Raw genomic sequence first — 12,331 nt, forward strand, 5'->3', positions numbered from 1 at the left:
ATACTGTGTCCAAATGCTCCTGCATGGATGCTCAATGAGCTGGGCATCCTACCTGTACTGTCTGACCCTGTCACCTCATCTGTCTGCCTCTGCTCTACAACCAAAGTAGAGGTTTGGTCTGCTGCACTAAGCTGTTTTGAGAACTAACAAAATGTCCGCTTTTGCTGAAAAGACAGAAGACTCAAGAGCAAGTCATGGTCCACATGGACACACAGACAGCAAAGGCCATACTGACTGCAGAAGGTCTACTGAACCAGGTATGGAGCAGCACATTACAGCTAGCAACACGAACAGCACAACCTGCAGGGGCAGCACATACAGCAAGGGTCACAGGAGCTGTATGAACCTTTAGGATCATAGGGAATACAGTCATCATAGAGATCAGCCAGCTTATGACTGCAGCTCGAGGAGCATGGTATGCATGGGCTTCAAGGTGATTGCAGCTCGAGCATGGTATGCACAGGCTTCAAGGTGATTGCAGCTCGAGGAGCATGGTGTGCAAGGGCTTCAAGATACCGGTACTGGCATTTTTAGTGTTGTCTATGGAACCTTCAGCACACAACTTGACCACATACACCTTTGCTGATAAGTTTGCTGCCCTTGATGTTTTATTTCTGGAATACATGTTGCCAATGACAGACTAAAAAGATTGATTGATTGGGTTGTTGTTTAACTCACAACACACTCAGCAATAATCCAGCTATATGGTGACTTTAATGTGCCAGACAAAAAAGTCTTCCCTTGAAAAGGCGTTTCTAGGATTTGTGGTCAAGATGGTGGAGCACCTCACTATCTGAGATGAATTAGAGACTTTGATGCGTCAGTGCAGTTGATCAACTACATCCAGGGCCTCAACTTTCACTAAGTTGGCATAACTTGTACCCAATCCATTCTCTTGAATAAATATGTTTAAATCAAAATCAAACTTTTGTTTCATCCCAGATTTAAGGAAGATGCTCCCTTTTCCTTCTGAAGCAGATGCAGCAGACAACCCATCATCTGATAAATTGGAGATCACTGCAGATACGACACAGATACTTCATGGCTGTCTAGTTGTATGGTTAAAGGAGTGTTTGACTCTAAAGCTTTACCAGCCAACCAGGTAGCCCACTTTGCCTTATTAAGACGGGTTCATCTGTATCCCCTGAGATGCAGAATATGTTATATTTACAACGTGATAATCAGCTATTCAATGGAAAGTGTGAAGAAGCATAGGAGGTCTTAAAGTTGGAGGAAGCTAGGAAGTTACACAGAGTTCATTTTCATTCTTGCAAAGCAAGCCCTATCATCAGGGTCCCTGCAGGAAATAGGCCACGTGGGCCCACAAAAGAAGTTCTTGGGTGTCAGTCTCCATCAGCACAGCAAGTGCAAGCCCATGAATCCATTTGGAGGATATGAGTTTTCCCAGCCAGGAAAGATGGCAAGCCTGGACCTAAATCCAGTTGAATAATATATTTCCTAGACAGTTAAAGCAAGGAGTCTTCACGACGATTATCAGAAACAGATACCATCATTCCCTGCGATGGTATTACAGGGTCCAGTTGCAGCCATTTGTCAGCTTCTGTAGAGAACTGGAAGATCATAATGACTGACAGTGATCCTCAATGAGGGATATTGTTCTTCAGTTTGCTTAGTAAGAGACCTCCTTTGATGACACATCCAATAGTTCGTTGCTATCAGCTCCTGAATCCCATGTTTTCAGCGTCAATGACAACGATAGAACAGCTCATGGACAGGAAAGCTGTCTTCAGTTTGAATCTTTTGCACTCTGTGCTAGGGTTCTTCTCTTTGGTATTCCTGGTCCCCAAAAAGGATTCAACAGGCCTCAGAATGATTTTTAATCTTGTGATCCTCAACCAGAAATATCTAAGATGACCACCACAATTTTGGAGGGAGTCCATACAGAATTTAGACAGTCTCGATTTGCTGTTAACAGAAGAATATTCCAGTTCACAGTCCTACCAAACATCAGTGGCTTCATGATTATAACAGGCTCCCATACTAGTGTATCTCCATCGACAACACTTAAGGGTTATCTGGACCAAATGCTGTCTCCAAATGCCAATGCAGACACCTCTCCAGACGACTCCCCATATATGCAAGATTCCTTCGGGAATTAGGCATTCTGTTACATGAGAGCTTCAACCCAAGAAAATACAGAAATAGAGAGGGGCCATGTTCAACTCACATAAAGGTGTTTATAACACCTGCTGGAACATCAGGAGCCCGGAATCGGGGCCAGGATATGTCAGTTCACACACTCATGCAATGGATGTCAATAGTAGGAGCTCCTAAATCTATGCAGGACCTTGAGGTTGAAAGCATCTAAAATTCAATCAGAATTTGATCAACCCGCGACAAGGGACTCGGTACCTTCCTAGATCTGGTATTCAAGGACCTTGCATGGTGGAAGAATTCTGACACGGTCAAACACGCGACCTTAATGCTAAGTGGCCTCCATGAGACAAAGGTGCCAGGCCTGGATAGATGCATAGTGGCCACCATGAGACAAAGGTGCAAGGCCCCTACGATGCTTAGTGGCCAATGAGACAAAGATGCCAGGCCTCTACGATGCTTAATGGCCACCATGAGGCAAAGGTGCTAGGCCTGTATCGATGCTTAGTGGCCACCATGAGACAAAGGTGCCAGGCCTGCATCAATGCTTAGTGGCCACCATGAGACAAAGGTGCCAGGCCTGCATGCCTGCACGTGTGCACATATCACTTTTGCCTAGCAACCATTGTTTCTGTATATCATCATCTGTGATGTCATTAAAAAATTGAACTTGATGCCAATGAACAGGGCTGTCACACTTGCTTACCGTGTTTTACTGCACAAATGTACATGAATAAAATGGATAATAAAGAATTTATTACACTCGCAAGTATACCACATGACTTATTTGAAACTCGTGCAAAATTGTGTATTGCCCTCGCTCTCGCTCAGGCAATACAAAATTTCACACAAGTCATATGACACACTTGCTTGTGTAATAATCTCTATATATGTGTCACAGTAACATTTTCCTTATAGTAAATATTGGTTTGGATGCATGAGATGTATCCTCTTTTCCACCAGTAAGATTGTTTTCCTGCTGTTTCAGGTCCTCCAATCACAGATCCTGGTAAGTAACAATATGTATATTGATTACAACACTGACTGTTTGATCACTTGAACTCCAAATAATTTGTTTTCACCTGATGAAGGGAAAAGAAGTAGCCCAGAAAAGTGTTGTAAATATTAAAGCTGTAAATCCATACCATACGTTGTTATGTTACCTTCCAACTTCTAAATGCCCATCAAGCATCTGAAGGTAAAGCCAGTTGACACAAACAATCAGGATAAGGAGATGTGAACACAGCAGAGTGATATACAGCTAATTAAGTGACAATAGAGGTGAGTGTGGTGTGGATTTTGTGAAGTTCCAGGCACTAGGGAAGTATATACCGTCATCTCTATTAATCTCTGGGGTTAATCTCCTGATGTTGATGGCTTCTAGTCTTTTCTGTTTTCACCAATCGTGAACTTTGGTAGACAAGATGCTAGTTTGTTGCCAGTCAATGGAGTGGGTAGGGTTGTTAATTATATGCTGTGCATGGGCAGATTTGTGGTCGTCTTTTTCAACAGATGTTTTGTGTTCTTTGAGTCTTATATCAAAGGGCGTGATGTCTCTCCAATATAGCAACTGCCACAGTGGCAGTTTAGTTGGTATATGCAGCCATGGGGGTTGTGCGTAGTCTGATTGCTGGTACCTCATCCATTTGCTTTTAGGATGGTCTTCAAAGTTTCGTCTGAATAAATGTCTGTCGATGCTTGGAGTTTTTATGAGAAGTGGACTGATGTAATGACTAATATGGCCTTGGTAGGGGATGCTGATCCTGATTGGCGATGGTTCATTCTTTGGTGGGTGTTGGTTTTGCTGATTGAGAGTTTTAGCTATGGTCTGCTCTACAAGGTGTTTGGGATAGCCGTTGAGGGTGATGAAAGTTCTCTTGAGTTGAACGGGGTCACAGTTGGATGAACCAACAGGACCAATTTACCATGGATACCGAACACCTTGCTTTTCCTCAATGTTTCTTTCCATAACTCGCCTGACAAGATCATACATCTGTCTACAGAAAGCCAACTCACACCGACCAATACATTCACTACCTGTCCAACCACCACCCCCAGATTAAACACGCCATATTATCAACTCTAACAAGAAGAGACAAATACATCTATGACCCTGTCCTACAATGTGCTGACATAGATCACCTCAAGAGAAGTAACCCAGAAAGGTTGTGTTATACAATAAAGAAGAAGTTGTCGTCCATGTATATGTGATGCTGTCTATGGTGAGGGATGTGTCCAACTGGACAAAGCTGATATGCTTCCTGCAGCGGTTTGTTGGTGAAGAGGTCTACTACATCATAGCTGACCATGCAGCCAATGAGCTTAGCTAAGTTTGCTCACAAAGATACTCACTGATATAAGATATTCCTTCTATTCCCAATGGTGCTGGTAGTTTGGCAAGATGCTGGGCTGTATTGTTGAAAACTGAGCCTTAGGAGTATACCAGTATTCTGAGTTTGACTGGATGTGACGGAAGCTCTGGCGTAAGAGGGCTGAAAGTTTATTGGGTTCAGTTTGTTGAATACAGTGTCATTTATTTATCTGTAAGTGTGGAGGTTTTTAAGGTTTTCTTAAGCTGTCTTTCTCATTTAGCTGTGGATTTTGTAGGTGATGAGGTCTTCTATGGATTTATTGACCAGTTGCATGAATTTATCTGTATTCGTAATGACAGCAGCTTTCCCCTTATCAGCATCTGTGATTGTGAAAGTCCCATCATGCTTTAAATCTGCTATCACTCTTGTTTCATCATGGGTGAGGTTGTTATCCATGTTGGTGGGTTTCTTCAATGTAAAGATTATCTGTTGTCTGAGATGGTCTGTGTTGCCATTCAACACTAGTTGTTGGAGTCCATTTTCTATGCCATTGATATATTCATCTGGTTTCCTCATGGTGGATGTAGTTGGAGTGTTTCACGGTAGTGCTGCTCAGGTTGACTACAATTATGGACCTAATCTGGCTGGTATTCTTCCTGGACTGGGGTGGCCATTTGTTGTTTTGAGATTCAGCTCTTGGAACTTATGCATTGTGGTCTTTTCGTGTTTTGGTGGACATATGTGGTGTTTCTCTCTGATGACTTCTGGATATTGAGTTGAAACGTGGACAGGATTCCTTTTGGGGAACATGAACTTTGTGACTTCTACTGCGTTGTTAAGGATCTGAGAAGTTATCAGAGTTATTTTTTAATATTTCTGTAACAGGAGTTACTTTTTAATGTTTCTGTAAAAGGAGTTATTTTGTAATGTTTCTGTAAAAGGAGTTATTTTGTAATGTTTCTGTAACAGGAGTTATTTTGTAATGTTTCTGTCAAAAGAGTTATTTTGTAATGTTTCTGTCAAAGGAGTTATTTTGTAATATTTCTGTTACAGGAGTTACTTTTTAATGTTTCTGTTAAAGGAGTTATTTTGTAATGTTTCTGTAATGGGAGTTATTTTGTAATGTTTCTGTAACAGGAGTTATTTTGTAATATTTCTGTAATGGGAGTTATTGTGTAAGGTTTTCTGTTACAGGAGTTATTTTGTAATGTTTCTGTAACAGGAATTATTTTGTAACATTTCTGTAACAGGAATTATTTTGAAATTTTTCTGTAACAGGAGTTATTTTGTAATATTTCTGTAATGGGAGTTATTTTGTAATGTTTCAGTAACAGGAATTATTTTGTAATGTTTCTGTAACAGGAATTATTTTGTAATGTTTCTGTAACAGGAGTTATTTTGTAATGTTTCTGTAACAGGAATTATTTTGTAATGTTTCTGTAACAGGAGTTATTTTGTAATATTTCTGTAATGGGAGTTATTGTGTAAGGTTTCTGTAACAGGAATTATTTTGTAATGTTTCTGTAACAGGAGTTATTTTGTAATATTTCTGTAACAGGAATTATTTTGTAATGTTTCTGTAACAGGAGTTATTTTGTAAAGTTTCTGTAACAGGAATTATTTTGTAATGTTTCTGTAACAGGAGTTATTTTGTAATGTTTCTGTAACAGGAATTATTTTGTAATGTTTCCGTAACAGGAGTTATTTTGTAATATTTCTGTAATGGGAGTTATTTTGTAAGGTTTCTGTTACAGGAGTTGTTTTGTAATGTTTCTGTAACAGGAGTTATTTTGTAAAGTTTCTGTAACAGGAGTTATTTTGCAATGATTGTTACAGATGAGTTATTTTGTAATGATTCTGTTACAGATATTTCCATTATCGGAAAGGAGTATGTTGAGACAGGGGAAGACATCAGGCTTGTCTGTAATGCTACAGGTGGACCACACATTCCAGAGGAAATAGACTGGTTCAAAGATGGAGACAAAATTGACACTAAAAAGTACAGGAATATTTTAATCACAAAGTATCGGTCTTTGCATGACCGTTCTATGGTCAGTGAACTCATAATTGACCGAAGCACGCTCCGAGATTCTGGAACTTATATATGCAGGAGTTCTTCTGATGAGATTGATAGTAAAAGAGTTACTGTGTTATTTGGTGAGTATTGCATTGACTGTATTTGAATAATGGAAGCATACTCAGGCGATAGGTGTGTACATCAACTACAAGCAGCTTAATGTTTGAAATGTTCATTGAAGCCAGCATTAATGAAATGATAAATGTTATTGTATTTGGACATAATGATCTACAACATCAAAGCAGAAAACTGTCTGCCTCTTCTTTGGAATTAATAGCGCTTTTTTCTGGGTAGGGGAATATTTTTTCAGTGATTAATTAATTTATTATTAAGAACACGCTCTATGCTTCTCCAACACAAAATGAATAACCCAAGCATTGAGGCCCAAGGGTGGGGATTGGGGGTGATTAACCATCACTGATTCGGCAAAAGGTTTCCATGTTTATTGGACAAAACAAATTTCAAATATAATATACTATCTACAGGAAGAAGAATTCAAGAAGTGATTAATTTGTTATGGTCTGATATTGATTGTGACTGGACAGTGATCAGCTGATGAACTTTCTTACATTCTCTAATCATGTATCACTCTTTTTTTCAGGAGATTCTCCAAGATGGGAGAGAGGTAGGATTCCTTCACCATTTTAATGACTGGAATGTACTTGTGTCTATCAAGTGTTGTGTGTATCAAGAGTGGCACCCTGGTGCATGAGTACGCACACAATGTGGTTTATCTGCACATAGAGTATATACATAGTATAGAGACACAGTAGGAGTCAAGACCTTTTCCACAAAGGAACGTTAGAGCCAAGATCATCGTGTTTAGTTTTAAGCCGCACTCAGCAATATTCCAACTATATAGCGGCAGTCTGTAAATAATCAAATCTGGATCAGACAATCCAGTGATCAACTGCATGAACATTGATTTATACAATTGCCTCACGTTTAACATGTGTCAACCAAGTCAGCGAGCCTGACCACCCAATCCCGTAAGTCACCTCTTACGACAATCATGGGTTCTGAAGATCAATTCTAACCCATATCTTCAAGGGTTCCACACTTTAGGCAATAATGAACTGAGATCACCAGGAGGGAAGGGGTTTCAGTATAATAATGTTCAAGGCATACAACGTATAACCTACAGCTTTGAGAGGTATTAATGCTGTACTACACTCATTAGTGTTTGCATCACAAAAGTGTGTTACTGTGCTTCCTTCTGACAACTTGCAGTCCACTACCTCCTTCAAATGGGACATTTCCTCAGCACATAATTCATTGTCATAGATCTGTGGAGAATGTGCTGCCCTTGTTTACAGGAGTACCTACTTTCAATAGTTTTTAAAATGTCTCCAAAGGAAAATGTTCTTTTGATAAACAATTAATCATTTATTTTACAGAACCACAAAATGAGGAGGGTAAAGATGACATGTTACTGCATTCTTTCCATAAAGATCTGTCTCCCTTCCAGCTTAATGACTAATTTCTGTCCTTTGCACTCTGCACACTCTTCCCGTCTAACACTCCCTGGTGTTACCATGACACCAATCAGTGTTACCATGACACCCACCAGTGTTACTATGTGATTAGTATTAGGGTTTGTTTGCTGAACCTGCTTGACTGAGTGTCTGAAATATTGTCACTCAAGTAAAGCCTCCACCTTCTGTCACATCACATAACTCAAGCCTGCACCTGACTGCATTTGGAACTGAACTGTAGCTGTAAAGTAAAATTTATCTTTGTCCATTAGGACATGGCACATCCCGGTTTTAGTCTAGCGATATCAAGTTAAAGCTGTCGCTGTATAGTTTACTAGATTGCTCATAACATTACTTCTTAGTGACCATTAGAGGTAACATGCTCCTTATCAATGTGTTCTCCCTCCCTGTGTGTGTCTTCCATCCTTATGTGTGTGTGCTCCCTCCTTATGTATGTGTCCTCCATCCCCACATGTGTCCTCCCTCCTCATATGTGTGTGCTCCCTCCTTATGTATGTGTCTTCCATCCCCACATGTGTCCTCCCTCCTTATGTGTGTGTGCTCCCTCCTTATGTGTGTGTGTTCCCTCCTTATGTGTGTGTGTTCTCTCCTTATGTATGTGTCCTCCATCACCACATGTGTCCTCCCTCCTTATGTGTGTGTGCTCCCTCCTTATGTGTGTGTGTTCCCTCCTTATGTGTGTGTGTTCTCTCCTTATGTATGTGTCCTCCATCCCCACATGTGTCCTCCCTCCTTATGTGTGTGTCCTCCCTCCTTATGTATGTGTCCTCCATCCCCACACGTGTCCTCCCTCCTTATGTGTGTGTGCTCCCTCCTTATGTATGGGGGCGGTGGGGTAGCCTAGTGGTTAAAGCGTTGGCTCGTCAACCCCGCCGAAGACCCGGGTTCGTTTCCCCACATGGGCACAATGTGTTAAGCCCATTTCTGGTGTCCCCTGCCGTGATATTGCTGGAATATTGCTAAAAGCGGCGTAAAACTAAACTCAGTCAGTCAGTCCTTATGTATGTGTCCTCCATCCCCACATGTGTCCTCCGTACTTATGTGTGTGTGCTCCCTCCTTATGTGTGTGTCCCTCTCTGTGTTTGTGTTATTCCCCCTGATGTATGAGTCCTGCTTCGCTGTGTGCGTTCTCCCTCCGTATTTATGTGTCCCTGTCTGTTTTTTTGTTATTCCCCCTCAAGTTTGTGTCCTCCCACCTTCATATATATGTCCTCTTTCCCTATGTATGTGTTCTCTTTCTGCATGTCTTTGTTTTTTATCCTAACGTTATTCATCTTCCTGCCTGAGTTAATGTTCTTTTCTCTCTGTGTCTCTAAAACAGCCCTCTCAATCTTCTGTGTCCTCCCAGTGTCCTCTCAATGTCATTTCACCCCATGTCAGTGTCCTCTCATTGTCCTTTAGTCCCTTGTCAGTGTCCTCTCATTGTCCTTTCATCCCTTGTCAGTGTCCTCTCATTGTCCTTTCAACCCATGTCAGTGTCCTCTCATTGTCCTTTCATCCCTTGTCAGTGTCCTCTCATTGTCCTTTCGTCCCTTGTCAGTGTCCTCTCATTGTCCTTTCATCCCTCTCATTGTCAGTGTCCCTCTCATTGTCCTCTCATGTCCTTCTCCCCATGTCAGTGTCCTCTCATTGTCCTTTCACCCCTCTCCTCACCATGTCAGTGTCCTCTCATTGTCCTCTCACCCCATGTCAGTGTCCTCTCATTGTCCTCTCACCCCATGTCAGTGTCCTCTCATTGTCCTTCTCACCCCATGTCAGTGTCCCTCTCATGTGTCATTGTCCTTCCCCCATGTCAGTGTCCTCTCATTGTCCTCTCATCCCCCCATGTCAGTGTCCTCTCATTGTCCTCTCACCCCATGTCAGTGTCCTCCTCATGTCAGTGTCCTTTCTCATTGTCCTCTCTTCACCCCATGTCAGTGTCCTCTCATTGTCCTTTCACCCCATGTCAGTGTCCTCTCATTGTCCTTTCACCCATGTCAGTGTCCATGTCAGTGTCCTCTCATTGTCCTCTCACCCCATGTCAGTGTCCTCTCATTGTCCTCCATGTCACCCCATGTTCAGTGTCCCATGTCAGTGTCCTTTCTTTGTCCTTTCACTCCATGTCAGTGTCCTCTCATTGTCCTTTCACCCCTTGTCAGTGTCCTCTCTGCACATTTCCGTGTCAGTGTCCCCATCTCAGTTTGGTTGTTCTCCTTCACTTGTCTCTTGCTTGTTCTGCCAATACCTGCCCTAAAATAACAATCAGAGATGATCACCATGTTGATCATTGTGTAGAGCAAGCAAAGCAATCTCCATTGAAGATTCACCATAGTGAGATCACCATGTTGAACATAGTGTAGAGCAAGTAAAACAATATCCTTTCGAAAGTTTCCACAGAGAGATCATTATGTTTGAACTGTGAGGCTCAAGAGCACATATGGAGGCGAAAACTATATGTAGCCACCAGAGGCCTTCACATGTTTGGAAGTTGTTCTTGGTGAAAATGTGATGGTAATGATTTGAGGAACTTCAAAATGATCCATCAACAGTTCAAACGTTCAAGTCGAGAAAGGTATTACTAAAACCCACAGGTTTTTGACTAAAGGTCAGATATCAAATGCAATATCTTCTTGACAGGCAATTTGGAGATAGGAACACCTTTCCAGAAATGTTGCTAATTGTATGTTCCCCTCAACTGCTCTGGATTCCAGTTACATCTGTACAAACATAAGGAGGGTTTTGGAACCTGATTTCCAATAAGCTTAAATAGAGACTAATGTCGTTCAATCTTCTCTTACATCTGTAATCCCTGGTTTGTAATATCAAGAAACTTAGCATTAAGCTCACAGGGGGACATGCTTAAATTTGAAATCTTCTAAGAGGATCATTTGTAGTCGAAATGTCTGATCTTCCTTCAGTTGTACAACCGAATTTATCGTTTGGGTACTTGGAGTTTGACATTAAGATCACCATTTCATCCTTGGCACTTGAAAGTTTTATACTCTAATCACTATCTTATCATACAGACAAACTTTATGGATAACAACTTCTATATTTCATGAATGCAATGTTTCGATACAGATTCTGCTTGACAACAGTTCAAGAATCTGTAACGAAACCTCGTTCTCACGAAATGTGTTGTTATCTATAAAGTTTGTCTGTATTATTCTTCCCAACTTTTAAAATGTCAATCAAAGGAGGTACTATCTTGCCCTTGTGACACTACTAAACTCCAGAACTACAAATTTCCTCTTGATATGCCAGAACATGCTCAGACATACACATATTAATGTAACAGTGTAATGTATTGATTTGTTAAACTTTCGATAGAGGTTATTCATGTTATTCACGTGCACAGGCTTACCGCATGGTTGGGTTAGAGATTACTTCAGGTAGAGTATAAATACAAGCGAGTGCTATGTGACGTCACTCGGCGGCCATATTCCAACCCAGCGATGTACCTCTACTGTTTTCTCTTGGGGTGATTAAAAGTGTGTGAAGCAAGAAGATGTTGTGTGGTGACATGAGGAGGTGATACACTACAATTGGCGACGAGGATTAACTTCGTATCCTAGAGCAGTCAGATATGGCGACATTCGGTTCTATCAGCGACTTTAACGAAGACCAAAACTGGTCACAGTACACGGAGTGTCTGTCACATTATTTCAAGGCTAATGGGATAGAGGATGAAAAGAAGAAAAAAGCTATATTGTTGAGTATCTGTAGTAGTAAAATATATTCTTTAATGAGGAATTTACTTGCTCCGGCGAAGCCAGAAGACAAGAAATACAACGAGCTTGTGGAAACAGTGAGGAAGCATCGGAATCCCCCACCGTCAGAGATAGTGCAAAGGTTCGAAAAGCTATTACGAGGATTTCCCAGAGTGTTGGTGAGAGTTGATGACATTCTAATCACGGGACGTAATAGGAAAGAACATTTGGCTACACTAGACAAGGTGTTACAGAGACTGGCCGAGGCTGGATTGAAACTCAAACACAAGAAGTGCACCTTTCTTACACAAGAAGTGGTATATTTAGGATACAGAATTGACAAAGAAGGAATCATCCAGTACCAGAAAAGGTCGCCGTCATCAAAGATGCTACAGAGCCAACTTTAGTGACAGAACTCAAAACTACTTAGGAATGCTTAACTACTATGGAAGGTTTATGAGGAATCTCTCAACCATATTAGCACCATTGCATCAACTATTACAGAAGAAATCAACATGGTCATGGGGACCTGAACAACAGAAATCCTTCAACAAGTCCAAGGAATTGTTGTGTTCAGCTGACATTCTAGTACATTTCGACTCCTCAAGGGAGTTAATACTGGCATGTGATGCTTCACCGTAT

The 12,331-nt window shown here is 41.2% G+C and overlaps 1 protein-coding gene across 1 annotated transcript in view; it reads left to right on the top strand.

Annotated features, from left to right (window-relative positions):
* Nucleotides 1-12,331, top strand: part of LOC124291875 (protogenin A-like) — a 256,918-nt gene that overhangs the window by 232,283 nt on the left and 12,304 nt on the right. Inside the window, 4 exon segments of the mRNA XM_046728940.1 lie at nucleotides 3,104-3,124; nucleotides 6,294-6,584; nucleotides 7,106-7,129; nucleotides 7,902-7,919. Of these exon segments, the coding sequence (XP_046584896.1) occupies nucleotides 3,104-3,124; nucleotides 6,294-6,584; nucleotides 7,106-7,129; nucleotides 7,902-7,919 (354 nt within the window).

The sequence above is a fragment of the Haliotis rubra genome, unplaced genomic scaffold (assembly GCF_003918875.1).
Source record: "Haliotis rubra isolate DU_JTF1 unplaced genomic scaffold, ASM391887v1 Scf50, whole genome shotgun sequence".
In the NCBI taxonomy this organism is placed as follows: domain Eukaryota; kingdom Metazoa; phylum Mollusca; class Gastropoda; order Lepetellida; family Haliotidae; genus Haliotis; species Haliotis rubra.